Source organism: Stenella coeruleoalba, assembly GCF_951394435.1.
Source record: "Stenella coeruleoalba genome assembly, chromosome: 8".
Classification (NCBI taxonomy): Eukaryota; Metazoa; Chordata; class Mammalia; order Artiodactyla; family Delphinidae; genus Stenella; species Stenella coeruleoalba.
In genome coordinates, this window is record NC_137154.1 from 7,985,111 (window position 1) to 8,004,132 (window position 19,022).

The 19,022-nt window shown below is 62.3% G+C and overlaps 1 protein-coding gene across 2 annotated transcripts; it reads right to left on the reverse strand.

Annotated features, from left to right (window-relative positions):
- Positions 1–2,250: 2,250 nt before the first annotated feature.
- On the reverse strand, positions 2,251–17,736 carry PLCB3 (phospholipase C beta 3). 2 transcript variants are annotated; one of them, XM_079929348.1, is made up of 31 exons: positions 17,495–17,736; positions 14,705–14,782; positions 14,369–14,437; positions 14,139–14,279; positions 13,821–13,900; positions 13,659–13,712; positions 13,493–13,568; positions 13,285–13,385; positions 12,620–12,786; positions 12,400–12,546; positions 11,277–11,517; positions 10,988–11,072; positions 10,726–10,912; positions 9,719–9,924; positions 8,758–8,854; positions 8,593–8,677; positions 8,153–8,277; positions 7,680–7,834; positions 7,439–7,600; positions 6,680–6,779; positions 6,486–6,590; positions 6,164–6,255; positions 4,813–4,966; positions 4,692–4,727; positions 4,406–4,574; positions 3,822–3,963; positions 3,655–3,731; positions 3,453–3,542; positions 3,303–3,360; positions 2,942–3,028; positions 2,251–2,853 (listed from the first exon to the last, which is right to left on the reverse strand). In XM_079929348.1, exons 1-31 carry the CDS (start codon positions 17,591–17,593, stop codon positions 2,650–2,652), a joined length of 3,669 nt encoding a protein of 1,222 aa, XP_079785474.1. In that variant the 5' UTR covers positions 17,594–17,736; the 3' UTR covers positions 2,251–2,649. The 2 variants fall into 2 exon arrangements, with proteins under 2 accessions (XP_079785474.1, XP_079785473.1); XM_079929347.1 differs by having other exon boundaries at positions 4,382–4,574.
- Positions 17,737–19,022: the final 1,286 nt, after the last annotated feature.

Here is a 19,022-nt window from a genome sequence, read left to right on the forward strand (position 1 = left end):
TATATAAGGGAAATTGAGGCTGTTTCTGAGTGACATCATGGGACCGAGATCAGAGAGGGGTTGAGGCGGCGAGCAGAGCCACGGCTGCTCGGCCTCCGGGAAGCGGAGTGCGACCGGACCTCGGGGACCTCCAGGTCCTTATCTCTAATATGGTAATTGGGAACTGCAGGCCGGCTGGCCGCCGGAATTCCACGCACTGCAAACCGTGCCGCAGTCCCCCAGGGGAGGGTCATTTGTTCCTATTTGGGTCAGTCCTTTTGAGCAGCTACTGTGTGGCCGGCCTGGGGCCAGCGCTCCTCAGGGAACTGGCTGGACGCGTAGGGCGGGGGAGGGGGTGGAACGCTCGGGTCAGGGCAGTGAGTAGAGCGATGGCTAGGGAACCCGAGAAGCTTCACCAGGACCTGGGAGCAGAGCTCAGAGCTCAATTTCAGAAAGATTTATTGGCGCCCCCTACAGACAAGCCAGCACTTTGTACTAGGTACACAGAGATGAATTACGCCACAGCCCCTGCTGTCCCAAGCTTTCTGGCAAGGGGAAAGCCAGCCTCTCACAGTGGAGTTACTGTCAGCCAGTGCTATAACAGGGGCCTGGAAGCGGGTTGAGGGCGGCTCCCTCCGGCAGGGTAAAGTCAGGGACGGCTTCAGGGAAGAGGTGAGCTAGAGCTGAGACTTGAGATGGGGGAGGGGGCTGTCATTCCCAGTGGAGGAAAGAGTAAACCCTTGGAAGGATGGGGGAGCTGCAGAGACCAGGCTTCTCAAGGGTCGGAATGTCATGCCCAGGAGTTTGGAGTTTAGCCTGGTCTTTGAGGACCTGTGGACTGACGTGTAGTGTTTATGTGTGGAGTCAGGAAGATGGAAGTCAGCTGCTCAGGGGCCTGGACGGGGCAGCTTTGGGGCTAGGACAAGACCTGACCACAGAAGCAGGGAAGACCCGGGCAATGATACTGACCCTAAGGGAGCAGCGCCCAAAGCAGAGGTCCCCAGCCCTGGGAAGGCCCCGCTCTGGAAATCCTGTTTCTCTGGCCTCCCCACCCCATCTGTTTGCCTGAGGTTGCAGCAAAAACAAAGAAAGAAAACACTCAATTGGCAGGAGATAAGCTCAGATAAGAGGCTGCCTTCCTCTGGAGGAGGGAGGCAGCCCGGGAAGCGCCAGGAAGCTGGGAGAGGCCTTGAAGAAGTGCCAGCCTGACCCTGCTGCAGAGCCCAGCCGCACCCTCGCTGCGGGGTCTCTGCCACTCCACGCTGTCCCAGGCAGGAGGGGGAGGCATGGAGCAGCCTGACCCTGCTGCAGAGCCCAGCCGCACCCTCGCTGCGGGGTCTCTGCCACTCCACGCTGTCCCAGGCAGGAGGGGGAGGCATGGAGCAGCCTGACCCTGCTGCAGAACCCAGCCGCACCCTCGCTGCGGGGTCTCTGCCACTCCACGCTGTCCCAGGGCACGAGGGGGAGGCATGGAGCAGGTCCTCCAGGCTGGCCGAAGACAGTCTGCCATAGAGGGTCCAGGCCCACCCTGCCTCCAGGTCAGGACGTCTTGACTTAGTTGTGGCCTCAGTTTCCTCATCTGCAAAACAGGCATAACGTCTCCCTCACAGGGATGAGGGGGATGCTGCGTCTCCTAGCCCCTGTGTCTGTGACTGTCAGCCTCCCTTCTCCCAAGGTCACTTCCAGGCTCATCCACTTCCCACCTATTGCTGAGAGCCCAGGTCCCCTGATGTTGGGCAGGTTCTGAGCTGCCCAGCTCCACCCCTAACAGGTCCATCCCCCATACAGTCAACTGCCTGTGTGGCCCAGAGCAGCCTCAGCGGAAGATGCTGGGTGCTTGGGTCATATCAGGCAACAGGAAGAGGGTGCAGGGGAGGCTTCCTGAAGCAGAGGCCTGAGCCTCTGTGAAGGGAGGACAAGAAGAGCCCGGGAGGGAGAACAGTAATGGGTGGGGGTGGGGTGGGGTGGGGTGGTGGGAGGAGAGGGGAGCAGGAGTGATAGCCCAGGGCAGAGGGCATAGAGGCAGGAAAGCCTGGGGGAGGCCAGAGGGCCTCTGATGTCAGGTCACTGGGAAGATCTGCAGGCAGTTCCTGGGCAAGGAGGTCTCAAGATTGAAACCCAGCAACCCTTTGTTGGGGGCCTGACCTCAATCCCACAATCCCATTTTATAGATGAGAAAACTGAGGCTCCAGAAGTAGCAGAGCCAGATCTAGGGCCCGAGTCCTCTCCAGCACTGCCCCACCCCAAACCACGCTGCACACAGGGTCCCTGAAATCCACTTTTATTCATGTAAAAAAATCCCCAAAGGATAGAGAAAGAACATGACCCCGACTTCCCAGAGCTCAAAGTCTCCACCCACTGTTCCCTGGGGAAGTGAGGGAAATGAGTCCCACTCTAGGGTGTGGGTGTCCTGGGGGCGAGGCCCTTCTGGCCCACAGTGACCCACCCAGCACCTCCCCTAGGACTGAGGGCAGGAAGGAGGGACTGGGGATTAAAGGGGCCCCAGGAGGGTGAAGGAAGGGAGTTAGTGTGGGGTGCTCACCCCAGTTTAAAAAAATAAAATTTCTAAAGATAAAAAGTTTAAAAAAAAAAAAAGCATTTAGTGTCTTAGCCTCCTGCCCTCCTCCCAGTGCCCACCCTGGCCTGGTGGCCACCTCTTGCTCAGCCAGTTCAGAGCTTCGTAGTCTCCTCTTGGCTCTCCGAATCAGCGCCGGACAGGTGCCCACTGCTCCCAGGCGCGTGACCATTGCTGGCACAGGCCACCAGATGCCCGTCCCCCAGTCCCTCCGGTGTCTCGCCCAGCAGGCTCCGGCGGATCTCCTGGGGCAGCCTCTCCCGCTGCTCCTGACACTCCTGGGCCAGCTGGGCCAGCAGCTGCAGGAAGAAGAGTATCACAGGCAAAGCCAGGCCACCCGGCGCCCTGCCTGCCTGCTGCCTGCCTGCCCCTTATCCAAGGCCTCACCTTGGGCTCCTCTTCTGTCAGCTGTTGGAGAATCTGCTGCTGCGCGGCCACAAGGCGTTCCTGCCGCTGCTTTTGGGCCTCCTCCAGCTGCGGGGGGGCAAGGGCTCAGCCAAGGGTCTCTAAGGAAGGGGCCCGGACCCCAGGGCTCTGCCTGGGCACAGAAGTCAGGCAGGCATAGGCTCCCGGAGTTGTGTGGCCACAGGGTCCTGAGATGACTCTTATAGCAAACCTTCCAGACCCAAAGGAAAAGGCTCTAGAAATCCCTCTAGGACAACGTAGCACCAGGCTGGCCCCCAGGATACAGGTTTACGATGACTGAAGGAACAGGGGTGGGCTAGGGTGGCACCTGAACTTCACTCACCCGACGGATGGAGTTGACCGACTCAGTGATGTGTCGACGGTTAATCTCTGTCAGTTCCCTGCACAGGAGCAAGGCAGGATGGGCTCAGTGCCCAGGCACCCGGCCCGGCCTGCCCAGCGCCCAAATGGCTCCCGGCCCTGATGCCCTTACGCCTCCTTCTTATGTTTCTCCCTGGTCTTTGCCTCTGAGATACTGTTGTGGCGCTTCCTGTCCAGGATCTTCTGCAGTTCCTTCTTCTCCCTGGAGGAGCCAGTGGGGGAAGAGGAAGCCTCAATGGCAGGACTGGGGTCTCTGCCCTCCTCCTGGCACCAGGGAGTATCCCCCGTCTGCCCATGAGATCCCCTGCCTTCACCTCTCGTTCATCTCCTTCAGTCTCTTGCACTGAGTGGTGTGAGCATCCATGACAATCTCCCTGAGCCTCTGCTGAGCCTATAGACACAGGTGGCCAACAGGTGACACGGGCTGTGACAGGCCTGTCCAGGAGGCAGCCTCTCCCCCACTGCCACACGTCCCCCTCACCTGTCTCAGGTGCTCCAGCCTCCGCTCGGCCTCTGTGTCCGCCTGGGCCTCCCTCAGCTCCAGCAGACACTGCACCTGCTTCTTCTGGAACTCTTGATACCTCTTCACCTCTTCCTCCTCCTCCCTCTCGTCCTCCCCGCCTCTGTGGGGAGAACCCCTCTGGGTGATGCTCAGGTCGTCACATGGACTTGGGCTGGGAGGGCAGGGGGACAGGGCATACTCCAGCAGGCAATGGGAGATGGCAGCCCACGGGGGTGGGATCTGTTACGCCAATGAGGAGGCCTGTTAGCTCCACCCAAATGTTGGGAGACTGTTTGGGCAACAGTCTCTGGAAACACACTCTTACGGGGACTTCAAAAAAGGTATCGCTCCCTGGCGGAAAGAGGGTGGGACCCAGATTCCTCTGTCTTCCTCGCACCAAACCCTCCTCCCTGGGGTCAAGGGGCAGCGCTTGGCCGTCCCTCCACGCCCACCTAGTGCAAAAACCCATGTGCACACACATTCTCATATTCACATCCATGCACGCAGCACACTTGCACACAGGCAGGCTGGACACTCACAGGACACCCGGCCGGTGCCGGCACCTGCTCTCGGCCTGGGCCTGGGCCAGGTTGTCGAGCAACCGGCGTGTGAGGGCAACCGCCTTCCGCTGATGCTTCTTGTGCAGCTCTCGAAAGTCTCGCTCTTGCCGGCTCTGGAGCTTCAACAGGGCCTTGTGGCCTCGGAGCTCATCCAGCGGGACCGGGGCCACCTCTGTGGGCAGCAGAGCAAAGATGGGCCGGGCCGGGCCGGGCTGGGGCAGACCAACCCTGCAGGAGCACCTGCCCCCTCCAGGAGTAGCCCCGCCCCCAGAACAGGCCTGCCCCCTACCTGAGAGGACGCTGGCAATGAGGTCATCACGCTGACCTGGAGAGCAGAAGCAAGTCTGTCAGAAGCTGGAGGAGCCAGCAGCAGAGCTACGTCCCTGCGCCCACTCCAGGCTGCCCCTCACCTGGGCTGCTGAGGGAGGTGCTGGTGGAGGAGGTGATGGGGCCTGGGGCCCGGCGGGGGGAGGCGTCCAGTGGGCTGGGTGTGGGGTTTGGGGTCAGTTGGGACCCTGGCTGCTGAGACTGGGTCTCCTGGCTTGTCTCTAGGCCAGCCTGAGCCTGTGGGGGAGAAAGTAGAATGCTTTATGCTCTTTCCAGAAACGTTGTTCTCTCCAGACCCTTTTTTTTTTTTTTTTTGGCCACGCCACGTGGCATGTGGGATCTTAGTTCCCCGACCAGGGACCAAACCCGGGCCCATAGCAGTGCAAGTGCGGAGTCCTAACCACGGGACCGCCAGGGAATTCCCCGTCTCCAGACCTTTCTGTTCTTCACAACCTCCCTCAGCCTGCCTGGCCCTGGACTCCTCCTCTGTAATGTGGGGCTGCTGGGACAACTCCATGAGAACAAGAGGTAGAAAATGAGCATTTCCAACCCCTCTTTCCACGTGAGGCATGAAGAAGATAACGTGAGGTCGTGTCTCTAGGATGCCAGGCCTCCCTGCATATGCTTAGGAGCTTCCAGATTGTTCCGGAAAGCCTTAGCCCAGCCCCGTTTCCTCCCCTCTCCAAGTCCCCCTCCACCCTTGCCCACAGCTGCTCATCTTCCTCGTTGCTTAGCTCCTGATTAAATCAATGAAGGAAGTGACCACAGAGTGGGCACCAGCCTCTCCCACTAACAGCTCTAGGCAGCCGTCTCTCTTCCCTGCCTGCCGCAGGGCCCCGTGAGACCGGGTCTAGATCTGCGGCGAGCCTCTGCTCCTGACCCCTCCCCGCAGAAGCCACTGCCCGGCTCCCAGGATTTCCAGATGCCCTGGTGAAGCGGCTGTGGCTGAACCCTGCACCCTGGCCCCGAACCCACTGGCAGCAGGAAGACTTCTAGCCCAGGACTGTCCTGAAGGCCTTTCTCATGCAAAAGGGGTGGTTTCCACCTCCTTAAAATGTGGAGAGTAACGGGAGACTGCTGAGCCTATTGAACAAGGGAGCCCTGAAGCCCCACGCTGCCCTGCACCAGGGCGGAAAAGCCAGCGTTGGAGGCGGAGCCCAGGGTTGGAGGGACGGTGTGGGTGTGGGTAACTGCATGAAGTTAGCGTCTGCAGCAGGCAGGGAACAGCCCCACTTGGGGAGAAGAGCCAGACCACCAGCTGGGAGTGGCATGGGACGGTGCAGGTGGAGGAGAGCAGAGAAGGCTGCAGGGTGGGCCCAGAGGTCAGCCCTCACCTCCCTACCCCACCCACACGCCGACCCCCAAGGGCCCCCGGGGTCCGGGTGAGCCTGAGCCCTGCTGCCTGCCGCCTGCCCCCGGCCTGCCCCGGCTCACCTCACTCTCCCCAATGAGGGCAGCCAGCTGCTTGGCCCTCTGGTCCATCAGGCTGACGTGCTTGATGGGATTGATCAGGGCCTCTGCGTAGTCTGGGCGGGAGCAGAGGGCAAGGGTCTCAGAGATAGCACCCCCGGAGCCAGCCTCCAGACCAGCCTTCCCCGGCTCTGGTCTCACGGAGGGACGGAGGGAGCACAGAACCCACCCTCAGCTCTGTTTTCCACCCTCAGTTGGGGCCACCAGTCTCAGCCACTCCCAGGCCCTGGTGGTGTCCTTGTCCCCACCCTGCCTGGCTGCCCCGCCCCAGCTCCCTCCAGCTCACCTTGGTGGTCATCGGGAATGTAGTCAGAGGCCTCAGTGTAGACAAGCAGGGCCGGCAGGCACAGCGGCTGGTTGGCCTCGTTCCGCAGGCAGATGTAGTGGTACCCTGGGAGGGCGGGAGGGCAAGGTGGCTGCGCCCCGATAGGTCCCCACACACCCTGCCCCCCACGCTGCCCAGAGCCCAGGTGGCCTCACCTGAGCGGATGGCAGAGACAGGCAGGATCCGGTGCCCCACGAACTTGCCACCCTCCTCAAAGGCCGCGATGCGCAGCAAAGCCAGCGTGGGCAGCACCACCTGAGGGCCCAGACGGGTCTGAGCTGCAGCTGACCACAGCCACCAAGGCCGACACCCAGAGTGGGCCCTTGGACAATCTGACCCAACCACTGACCATCAGTCACCATCGTCACTGAGCCAGTGGTGGACCCACACCTCTGTGACCTCGCCAAAGGGATGACCAGCTTCCACCAGAGCCCTGAGTCAAGAGAACAGGCAGATGGACCCCTCCAGGCATCGCTATGGCGGGACAGGCCTGGTCATTGCCAGCTTAGAAACTGGCATGCGTCTGGGCCTGAGGCCACACCCCACCCCAGCAGGCTGCAGAGGGCCCATCCATTTGGGGGGCAGGGAGAAGCTGGGGTGAGCTTGGAGCAAGTCCCTCCTGCCTGGGAGATGGGGTGGGCGCCAACGGGAGCTGTGGGACCTCCTGCTGTCTCAGCTTCCTGTCCTCTCCTCTCACCCCACACAGGGAAGGGAGTGTGAGCCTGATGCTGGGACATGCAGGACCCGGGGTGGGGCCTGGAAGTGACAGGCCCAGCCTTGAGGTGCTGGGGCACAACCACCTTCACATCCCCCACCGCCACCAATGCTTCTGGTTCCCGTCCCCCCACTAAGAGAGCCCGGCAGGTCTGGGCTGCAGCTCCCTGTGCCGGGGAGGGCGCAGGCGCGGGGCTCACTTTGGGGAAGTCGAAGGGCTCCTCATCCCACACGGGGTTGAACGAGTTCCCCTGAGAGGTCCGAGTGCGGTACTTGCGCCGCGTGTCGACAGGGAGGCCGAACATATCCACCTCCACGTAGATGCCCACCTTCCTGTCGGACAGGAACTGCCCCGAGATCACCTGGGGGGCCAGGAGGGTGAGGCGGCTGCTGAGAGTCCCGTCCCCAGGACACCCTGGCCTGAGCCCTCCCTGGTCCCACCTTGACCCGCACGGCATTGGCCACGATGCCATCCACGATGACCTCGGTGAAGGGGTCAAAGGACTTGTCCGGCCGCCGCATGAACTCGGGCTTGAGTAGGTAGCCACTGCGCCCATTGTACTCGAACACGCCCGCGTTGAGCTGCATGGCCACGTCTGGGGGCAACAGGGGGAGGGTAAGGGTCAGCAGGTCAGATGGGGTCAGGAGTCAGGAAGAACAGTGCCGTGCAGAGGGGGGACCAGGAGTCGTTCAGGTCGGATCAAATGGCATCAAGGATCCAGACTCAGGAAAGAATGGACAAGGTCTAGGGTCAGCCAAGGTCAGGAGTTAGGGTCAGCCAAGGTCTCGGCTGGGTTTGGGGATCTGGGATTAGACAGTCAGAGGCCCCTTCAGTCAAGAGGAACAGGGTCATGGGGCAGAGGTCAGTGAGGCGGGGGGCCAGAGGTCAAAGGTCAAGACAGGCCAGCACTCACCCAGGGTCTGGAAGTTGAGCGCGACGAGCTGGCAGCCCACATTCCAGAAGAGCTGGGGCATGTAGTTGGACGAGTCCACGCGTGTGCCCTTGGGGTAGATGCGGCTGAGCTGCTGCTTGTTGTATCTGAGGTTGGCAGTCAGGGGCCACGCCGGGTACTGGCCCCGTCGGGTGGCGGCCCCGCCTTCTGCCTCGAGCCCAGTGCTCCAGGCCCATCCTCAGCTCCTGTGAACCCACCTCCCCGCCTTTGCTCAAGCTGCCCCTTCAGTCCCCCGCTTCTCCGCCTAGGCCCTGCACAGTCTCCCAGGCCTGCTCAAAACCCAGACCGGGGCGCTAGAGCATCAGGATCCTGCGCAGGTGCTACGAGTGGGGTCAGAACGTCTGCGCCAGCCTCCGAGTGAGGAGCCCCACCCCGCCAGCCCTAGCAACGCGGAAGGATACTCCACAAACTCCATGGGGCTCTTGGTCAGTTGCTCCATGGCCTTGGTCTCCACAAAGGATGACATCTCAAAGCACTTGTTCCTCTCTGGGGGGTGGGGAGTGGGAGGGGGTCAGGCCTGGCAGGGCCAGACCCCCTCCCACTCCTCCACCTCTCACCCCACTCACTTCGAGCAGCCTCAAAGGACTTGAACTTGACGGGCTCGATGTAGTTGACAAGCGTCGACATTTCCTCAGTGGCATTGACCTCACTGCTGGCAGTGCCCTGTGGCCCCCAAATGCAGGGTCAGCGGTCCCATAGCCCCCAGCCATCAGTTGGAAGTTCCCTCACCTGCCCCCCACCACAAAGGAGGCACTGACTCTCCTCCCAGCCCTGCAATCACACTGCCCAGTTCTCCCAGCAAAGACCCCAGCCTGGCCACGCCTGTCAGTCCTGGTCCCATCTGTCCCGCAGCCTTCTCTCTGGGCCTCTCTGATGTGCCCTGGACCCCACCTTCCTGGTTTGCCTTCTATCTCCCTGATCCTTGGAAGCTGGAACTCCTCACCCAACCCCAGGGGTTCAATTATTCACACGCAGATGAGCCCCAAATTTCCATCCCCAGTCTCACTTCCAACCACCACCTGCCATCTCCTACTGGGTGGCTCAGAAGAGCCTCAGACTCAACCCCTGCTACCTGAGCTCGACCATGGCTGCCCACACCCTTGCCCACTCTGGGCCCCTCTCAAACCCAATCTCATGATTGACCTTTTCTGTCACCTTCTCTCCTCAAAACTCAGCGCTCCCTCGTCTTGCACTGCCCCCTCCCCCTGCACTCTCTGGCCCTGCCACAGGGCCTTTGCACGGTGCTCCCTCTTCCTCAGGTCTGCTCACCCAACACCCCTGCTGAGGTCCGACTCCCCCTCCCGGCCCACGTCCTGAACACAATTTCACACTCGCTTCCGTGCCTGTGTATCTGAGACCCCTCCCTCACTCCACACACATCCCCCTCTGAACTCTGGGAGAGCAGGGGTAACATCTGATCGCGAGCGGACCCAGCACCTGGTGCTGTGCCCGGCACAGTCAGGGCTCAGCAAACACTTGGGAAGTGAAGATGTGCCGCCACCCCCTCTTCCTGCCTGTAGGCCTGACCTCATCGGTGGTCGGCTTTTTGGGGTCCGTCTGTTCCTCCTCTTCCTCATCCTCTTCCTCATCCTCACGGTAGGCAGATCCAAGGGCATCAGGGCCCCGCTGCAAACTCTCCTCACCCAGAGACTTCTGAGGCTCCAGGCTGGGCTTCTCAAGGCCCGCCTCCTCCCCATTGCTCAGGCCTGGGCAGCTGTCAGAGCTGGGGGACCCTGCAGAGGACAAGGCCACAGGGGGTCGGGGGTCAGGGCACACACTGACACACAGGAGCCAGGAGGAGTTGTGCCCAGCGTGTAGAGGCGGCTCACGGAGTCAAGGGGCACTCTCAGGGCAGTGTGGCTGGGGGACGGGGGGAGCTCAGCAGCTGGATGGGATCAAACCGTACGGTGGTATAGACAAATCAAAGGTCAAAGATCAGGATGCAGAGTTATATCCAGCAGGGAGATAGGTAGCGTGGCTCAGAAGAGTGAGAATTGGGGTACAACAGCCTTGACAGTGGGGGTAAAGGATGACAAGGTGGGGCTCCAAGTCAGGGCTCAGTGAGGGCCACACCCAGTGAGGGCGCTTAGTGAGGTGAGCACTCGGGTCGGATGTAAGCGGGACCTCAGTAAAGTGAGAGGTCCTGGGTGAGCTGAAACTAGAACCAGCTGGGTGGGTAGACTCAGTAGGGGTCTCAGGAGAGAGGTGGTTTAGGTCAGAGGTGATTGAGGTCAGAGGTCAGAATTCAGAGTCATAACCTGGTTGAGGGGGAGGGCTCTGTGAGGGGCGAGGTGGAGGCTGAGATTGAGGGGTCAGGAGGTGGATGGAGCCAAATCCAACTGGGGTGAAGTTCAGTGAGGTGAGCACCTGGGGTCAGGGGTCAGAGGTCCCATACTCAGCTGAGAGGTGGTGAGCGGCTTGGTGAGGAGGGAGGTCAGGTTGGGAGCAGAAAGAGCATCCCCGGGGAGGGCTGAGCTCAGTGAAGTGGGAGGTTAGGGTCAGGACTGGGGTCGAAGGTCAGGCCAGGGCCGTACCGAGCTGGGGCGAGGAGGGCTCGGTGGCAGCGGAGCTCTCACTCAGGGCCGAGTTGCTCTGCTCTAGCGGCCGCTTGCGCACGGAGCTGTCGGGAACGCCAGTGCTGGGCCGGTGCCGCTTCTTGTTCTTCACCAGGATGCGGCCCATCAGGTCCTCGGGGCTGGGCAGGGGGACGCCCGGGGCCAGCTGGTGGGCACGGACAGGTCAGGGTTTGCTGGGCGCCCTCACCCCCATGCCCCGCCCTGGCTCTGAGCCCCATACCGGGTACTTGTCCAGGGGGTCGATGAGCAGCGCGTCCCCAAAGATGGAGCGGCAGTACTCAGCCATCTTGGCCTGCTGCTTTGCCCTGTGGGGCCAAGGTCAGAGGTCAGAGGTTCTTGGGGTGAAGCTGAGGTCCCCAGGGTAGGTCAGAGGCCGGCAGGGTCAGTGAAAGATCCCAGGGTCAGAGGTCACAGGAGCAGTCCAACAGTGCCATGGTGAGGTGGTTGTCTCTGGGTCATCAGGGGTCCCCAGGCCAGGATCAGGGTCCCAGGGTCAGGGGCCCACTCACGAGTCCACATGGTTCTCAAAGGAGAGGATGACAGGGTAGGGCGAGGTCTTGAAGGCGGTCTCCGCAATGGCCTCCAGCACATCTCGCAGCGGCACCTCCGTGGTCATGGTGAAGCCGTGGGTGATGAAGGGCTCCTCCTCAGGCGGCCGCCCTTTCCACACGTCCAGCTCCACGCAGCGGCAGCCCCACAGCAGTGCCTGCCGGTACATCTCCACCGACGAGGTTCCCGCCAGCTGCCCCGCTGGGGGCGAGGCTCCGTCACCACGGCCACCCCGCCAGCCTCGCCCTCTTCCCCAGGCCTGCGCTGAACCGCGCCATGCTGGGGATGCAGAGCCCCGGGGGTGGCCTGGCCCTGGCACGCTCTGTCTGGCCAGCTTCTGACGACTCCTTAATTCACTGTGGAACCAGCACCATCTCCCCGCAAAGTCCCAAAGCCAGGTAGAGTCGGCATCCACCAGCACTGGCTGACAGGCTGGTTCCTCCTCCAGGTCTCACCCTCTCTCAGATAAACACCCGCCACCCCCCATCCCACCAGCCTGAACCGGGGAGTCAGCCCCAACACCCCCATGGCCCCTTGCTTCCCTTTCCTCCCTCCACCGCTGCTGCCCTGGAACAGCCTCCATCACCTCCTCCTGGGGACAGCAGGCCCCTCCCCGCCTCCCATCCAATCTCTGCGAAGCACCTGGCATCATCCTTCTAAAAACATACCAGGTCACATCACCTCCCCCTGCTAAACACCTTGCAAGAAGCCTTCCCACGCACGTAGGATCAGTCCAAATTCTTCCCATTCCTTCTGTGCCCCCTGGGTCCCTCTCATCTCTACCTGCCCCAGTCCCCGCCCCACCCCACCTCTCAGCCGCCTTTCTGCTTAAGAGCACCAAAGGGCCTCCTGCCCCCGGGCCTACGCATAGGCTGTTCCTTCGCGGGGCAGATGCAGGCCTCAGCCCTTCCCCCGGGGAAGCCTCCTGGACCACCCCGAGAAACCCTTTCACAGAAGCCCACTCCCCAGGGCAGGCAGTCTGTTCCAGGCGTGTATCCCTAGCAGGGGCCACCCCAAAAGGAGGGAAGCAGTCTAAGGGCCAGAGGGCAGAGGGCAGAGGTCATGCTGGATGGGCTTGCTCACCAGTGAGATAGGTGTTGTGTGAGGAGTTGATGAAGTAGGCACTGAGCGGCTGGGTCATGTCTGCGCTCAGATCCAGAGCCTCTAGGGGCAGGATGCCGTTCTCCTCACCTCCCAGGTAGCGGCTGAAGCCCTCCATGGACATCTGGTCTGGGGGCGGGGTGGGGTCAGCAGGGGCAGCTGGGGCCCTCCCGCCTTGCCCCCAGCTCCCACGCCGGCTCACCTCTCTCCAGGAATTGCTGGTTGGGCTCATACTTCTCGATAAGCAGCCGGGCCTGGGAGGGCCGCAGAGGCGGGTACAGCACTTCATTGAGCCTCGGGTCCCGTTGCTTCTGGTTGATGAAGTCCATGAGCTGCTCCAGTGTCAGGTATGGTTTGCCCTTGGCGCCTCTGGAGGGGGCGGGAAGTGGAGTCAGGCTGGAGCCTCACCAGCCCCTGCTCCAAACCCTCACCCTGCGAGGAGTCAGAAGGCCGGGTCTGGCTCCAGAACCCTCTGACTGGGACTTGGGCAAGTCGCTGGCCCCTCTGGGCCTCAGTTTCCCCATCCGCCCTCCTAACCATTTGGTGCTGCCATTGGTATCAGCAAGGGCTTTGGAAGCCACCAAGTGCTGGGCCCGCCACACCATGCTTCCAGATCCTGGACCCGATCTCAGCTCCAGCCCTCACCGACCACACGTCTGAGCCACTGGGTCCTCAGCCCCAGTGGCCAAGGGTCAGCACAGAACTGTCCATGACAGAGCCCCAGGCAAGGCAGCTCTGAGCACAGGCACAGCTCCAGCACGCAGAGACCCCGACAGCTCCAATTCCCCTCCCTTGAACTGGAGGGAACGCCAGCAGAGGCCAGACATGGCGTATGGGGGGCTGGGAGGCAGGCCCAGCCCTGCTCACATCTCCAGCAGGATCTTGTCAATGTCCGGCCGCAGACAAAGCTTGTTCAAGAACCGCTCGAAGATTTCCAAGGAAAACTCGTCAGGCCGGATGGACTCGCTCTAGGGGCCAGGAGTGAAGGGTGAGAACCCAGGGACAGCCAGCCCTCAAAGAGCTGGCGCCCACTGTGACACCCCCCAACCCCGGCCCCTGTCCCCAGCCCCCTCACCCGGTTGAAATTGAGGCCACAGGATTCCAGCGCAGTTTCTACCCGCTTCTTGTCTGCTGAGAACATCTTCAGGATGCTGAGCAGATGGGAGGGGTTAGGGTCAGTGGGGGCAAAGGTCACCAAGGTCAGAGAAGCAGAGGAGGTGCTAAGGGAAAGGGGCGCTCACTTCTTGACCGGGATCCGTCCATCCTGGTTCACCTGCAGTTTCAGCTTCGTGTACCTGGGGACACAGGTAGAAGGGTCACGCCCTGGGAACAGCTACCTGAACCCCCCCCGCCCCCGATGCACCCCCCCAACCCGGCCGCCCCGGGGCAGGCCCAGGGCTCACGCTTTGCGCAAGAAGGTGTTCCGGGAGGCGTTCTGAGCCAGGATGTTCATAGCCAGCTTGAACAGCTCCTCGGACCAGACCTGAGGGGTCAGGATCCGGGGGGAGGGCGTGAGGGGGGCACAGAGGGGCTGGCCCAGCCACAGCCCATGCCCAGAACTAGGTCTGGTACACACTAAGTGCTTAAATACCACTTTGTAAGAGGATGATTAGAAACGGGGCAGAGGACAGCCTAGTACAGAACAGGTGCCTACTAAGTGATGGCTGACTCAGCAAGTGAGGCTGCAGCTCCCCCAGGCCGAGCCATCAATCCCAGCCCACCTTGGCTGTGTCATCCTGCACGGCCATGAAGTTCAAAAACGATGTATTCACCGGGTCTGGCCCAGCCACCACTGTTATCAACTTCTCCTCCAACCGGGCATCAGGGCCCCCAAAGCCCAACACCTCCCGAATCTTGGGGTCCTGAGTAGGTGAGAGCCAAGGGTGAAGAGGGTTGTCCCCATCCCCCACGGCCTCACTCCCATCCTGAGTCCTGGGCCCCCATCACTCACCTTGGGTAGGCGGGCATAACGGCCTGTCCTCGTGTCCCTGATGGAACTGATGTCCAGTGTGTCCACCTCCTGGGGAAACCAGATGCCAGGGGACGTCTGAGAGGCTACAGGGTGACAGCTGGGAGCCCCCAAGCTCCCCACGCAGGCCAGGGAGTGTCCACCCCCCGCTGGAGCCCCAGCCTCAGCCCCCGCCCTTAGCACTTCCTGTCCAGGGAACCGTGGGAGAGGTCAGGCAGCAGCAGGGCCCCACCCCCATGGGCGGGGGCTGGGGGTGGTTTCGGGGGTCTGGGGTGGGAGCCCTAGACCTCAGCAAGCGGCATCAGCACCCGCCCTCACCATGTTGGGCCCCGTCCAGTACAGGAAGAAGCCACTGGGGTCCACGCGCAGAGTTACCAGGTTCCGACTGGAGGCCTCCTGGGGACGAGATGGACGGCAGGGGTCAGGGGGTAAGGGCTGCCGCCCAGGTTTGGTCCCTGGACACCCTGGGGCCATCCCCCCACCCCCACCCCACCCAGTCTTTCTCTCAGTAGCGAAGACGAAGCCTCAAGCCAGCCCACAGGTCCTTTGTGGCTCCCTGCAGTCCTCAGGACAAAGCTGAGGTCCTAGTCCCCTCCCAGCCCCACTGCTCTCTTGCCCTAAGACTCTGTCACATGGACCACTAACTACCCATTCCCCACCTCCAGTCTTTGCATCACTGTTCCTTTGCGAGGATATTCTCCCTTCCTTCTCTATCCCTGAAACCTGGCCTGCCTCCTTGGGGAGGCCTCCCCAGACCCCAAGCCTGGGCTCAGTTTCCTCATAAGGTCTGAGAGCTCCCTGATGGCTGAAACCCTCACAGCCCCCTTGGGAATATTTATGGAATGAAAGAAGAGGGTTTGGAAGCCTGACCCCCATGGTCCTTCTGTGTCCCTCGGGTCCCCATGACGACCAGCCATCCCTTACATCTGCTTCAAAGTCCATTACCCCCCCAACCCTGCGCCCCACTGGAGCCTCACAGCTTCGAGGCTCACCCCACCTTACAGAGCACAGACTAAGTCCCCTCAGAAAGGGACTCACCCTGCCCTCAGGACTAGACAGTGAATTCTGTTCTCACTCAAACAGCCCTGGCTGGCAGGAGGGTAGAAAAGGGTGCACTGGCCCCATTTTCTGAGGAGGGCCACCCTGTGTGACTCAGGACCAGCAGCAGTGGGGGAGGGGGTGGTGTCATCAGAGGCTTAGACTCGGCCAGGGCCCAAGTGACCAAGTGGCTCCAGGTAGAACTCTCCTGGCCCAGGCCAAGAGAAGACGCTGCCTCACCTTGGTGCCACCCCAAACTGCTGCTCACTGGTGGACGATCCTATGGTCGTAACAACAGCTCACCCTCACGCTGCCCCTACTGCTTGCCAGGTCCGGGTCTAAGCACTCAATATCTAGGAGCTCACTTAGTCCTCCTAACAACCTATGAGGTTTGCACTCTTGTTCTTCCCAGCTTACAGGTGAGAAGACTGAGGCACAGAGAGACTACCTAGCTTGCCTAACGTCAAGAAGAGGAGCCAAGATTTGCATGCAGGCAGTATGGCTCCAGAGTCCCGAGGTTTGGGAAGCAGGGAACTAGGACCCCTGCCAGACTCCCAGCTCCTGACCTCAGCCACAACCCCACTGTGGGGCCTGGGATTAGCCTCCCTTCTCCAGACTCAGTTTTCATCTTCTGGAGAATGGGGACCGCACTAGCCCCGCCCATCTCAGCCTTTACTCACAAAGGACAGGAGGTTGATCTGGGGGCAGAGGGGCTAGGAGGCTTGGGAACTGTTGGGATGCTCAGGCCTCCCCACCTCACTGTGCTGACACCCATCCTTAGCCCCTCTCTGGGATTACCAACCCTGCCCTGGGCTCAGGGCCCCCCAGGAGTGTGATGAGGGGGGAGTTCTGTGGGTACTGCCTCCAGGGTCTCCCTCTCCTCCTCCTCAGGGGTCTGGTCTTCAAAGGCAGCCCAGGCCCCAGGTTCTCAGGCCCCAAGTCCCTGTCAGCAACCCCTACCCCACCCCCAGGGCCCTCTCCCTGTTCCCACTTCCTTATTTGGGTTTATCACACTGGAAGGAAAAGGAGAAACTTTTCCCTTCAAGCCGGCCTGGGGGGAGGGGTCTCCCCTAGCCCCAGGGGCGCCGGGGCACCCCTCTACGGCACACCTGTTACCTCAGGCCACGCCCCAAGCCCCTCCCCCCAGCTCCCACGCCTACCCGCCCCACCCAGCCGGAAAGGAGCCGAGTCTTCCAGGCCTCCGGCCTGTCTGGGAAGAAGCAGCAAGGCAGCTCAGGCAGGCGGGGGGAAAGCCCTGGGGAAGGAGGGGCCCAGGGGGCAGAGGAGGGGGCGGTGTGTAAACGAGGGTGAGGTGCAGGACAGCTCGCAGAGCCGCAGGTGGGAGCGGGGCCTCTGGGAAGCTCCAGGGGCAGGTCAGGTAAAGGGTGGTGGGGAGGGGGAGTCAGGATCTATTGGGGTTCAAAGTCCCGATGCTAAGGAGTGGAGAGCAAAGTTCCCCCGGGGTGGAGGAACTTGGGGGGGGCACAGTCTCCACTAGGGGGGGGTGACTTGGTGCTCCCACCTGAGCAGCGAGCTGGGCTGGGATCCAGAAGCAGGGCAAAGGGGTGCCAGCCAGAATAGGGTGAAAAAGTGATGAATGGAGAAGAATGTTCAGACTAGGGCACTGGGAAGGGTAGGGTCCCAGAGGCACCCACTCAGAATGGGGGTACACTGAACCAGACTGGGGGCTATGGTTCTTCAGCCAGACTGTCCAGTGCCGGGCAGGGGTCTGGGGACCAGGCCAGGGTTGGGGGAACCAGAATTAGACCGGCCGGGAGAGGTGAGAAGGGCCAGAGAAAATAGGGGGGGCTGGAATTTATTGGGGTTCGAAATCTCTGGGCCAAGGAATGAATGCCATATTTTCCGTAGATGAGGGAGTGGGGGGTGGAGGACAGAGTCTTCATTACGAGGACGACTGGGGACTCAAGTTTCCGGAGCGCAGCCAGGCTGGGATTGTGGGGGGGGGGGCGCGGTGGCCAGGCTAGTCTGGGCTGGGGGTCCCCGGCGGCTGGCGGAGCTGGGGTGAGGGAGTCCCCGGATCTGGGCGGAGCAGGGGGCCCCTGCACTTACCTCGTCCCATTTGATGAACTTACTCCCGCGCCGCAGGGTCTCCACGACGGTGGGCGGCTCCAGCTGCAGCGCGTGGACGCCGGGCCTGGCGCCCGCCATAGCTGGGCCGGGGGCGGGTCGGGGACCCACGGAGCCCCGACGGGGACCCGACGGCGCCGCTGCTCCCTCCGCGCGCTCCCGCGCGGCCCGCTCCGGCCCGGCGGCGTCACCGCCCGCCCGCCCGCCAGTCTGTCCGGGACAGACCAGAGAATCGGCGGGGCCCGGCCGGGGCGGGGCGGGGGCGGGGCCGCAGCGGCACCGCCCCCTCCCCCGGCGTCGGGCCCGCCCGCCCCGCGTCGGCTCCCCCTGGCGGCCGGGGTGGCGACTGCAACCAGAGGAGGGATGGGGCAGAGGCACGCCCGGACTGGGGCACTTCGCTGGGGGTGGCTCAGCTGAACCCGCTCGGGGTTGGAGGAAGGCGCTTTGGGGCGGGGAGGCTGTTGGGGTGCAGCTGGAGGGACTGCGTGCAGAGGGCGCTGCCGAAGACCGGCCGGGGTCGGCCCGCTAAGGTTTCTGAGGGGCAGGGGCGGGGGGTACTACCGGAGAGCAGGACTTGTGCCTGGGGGCGCAGAGACCTGCCACCCACCCCACTCCTGCAGCACTTAGCTGAGCGCTGGAAAAGACACTCCCACCCCCCTCTGTGCCCTCACTTCGCCTCACCCCCTTCTGCAGCAGCTCGGTACCCGCCCTCCCCTCCCTGGGAGCAATTAGCAAGCTAATGGGCCTTCCGCCGGCGGCGCCCCTCCCCCGTCCCTAGCCCGGGGAGGCCCGGCGCCTGTCGCCTCCTCTGAGGACCCAAGCACCCTGGCTTTCCAGAGCGAGCCCTGGAACAGCGCCCTTCTTGTTCCGCAGACAACCCCCCCACAGCTCAACCTGGAGCCTGCCCCTGCGGGGCTCTCGACTGCAAACTGAGAAGGGGACAGCTGGTCGTTTGCCCAGAGGGGTCAGAAGCCTCCTGGGTGTCCACGAACAAGGAGGGTCGAGGAGAGGCTCTGCCACTCCTGGCCCACAGCAGGTGTCCTGAAATCTGCTGCATGCCAGGGACGGGAGCGGGGAAGGCGCATGGGCACTGAGATGGGTGGGGGCTGCAGCCCCTCCCGCAGGGCTTGGCTGGGGGGGCTCCTGCCTGGGGGCCCCTGTGGGAGCCCCTCCAATACAGAGACAGTAGCAGCAGCAGGTTTAAAGTAGAACTCATCCAGAGGGGCCAGCCAAGTCACCTAGAAACCCAGAAAGAGATGGAGCTGCTTCTGGGGGAGGAGGGGTCAGTCAAGGAGGAGCCAGCCCTACAGGCCTCTGCCCCAGGCTCTCAGACCCCCAAGGGGAGCCCTGCCTGGCACTGGCCATCCTCAAAATCCCCACCATGTTGGGTACCAACTCTAACCTAACAGATCTCCTAGCCTTTGGCTGAGGCCCTATGGGGTGTGATTATTATCTCTACTTGAGGCGCAGAGGAGGGGAAAGGACTTGCCCAAGGTCACACAGCTTCGTA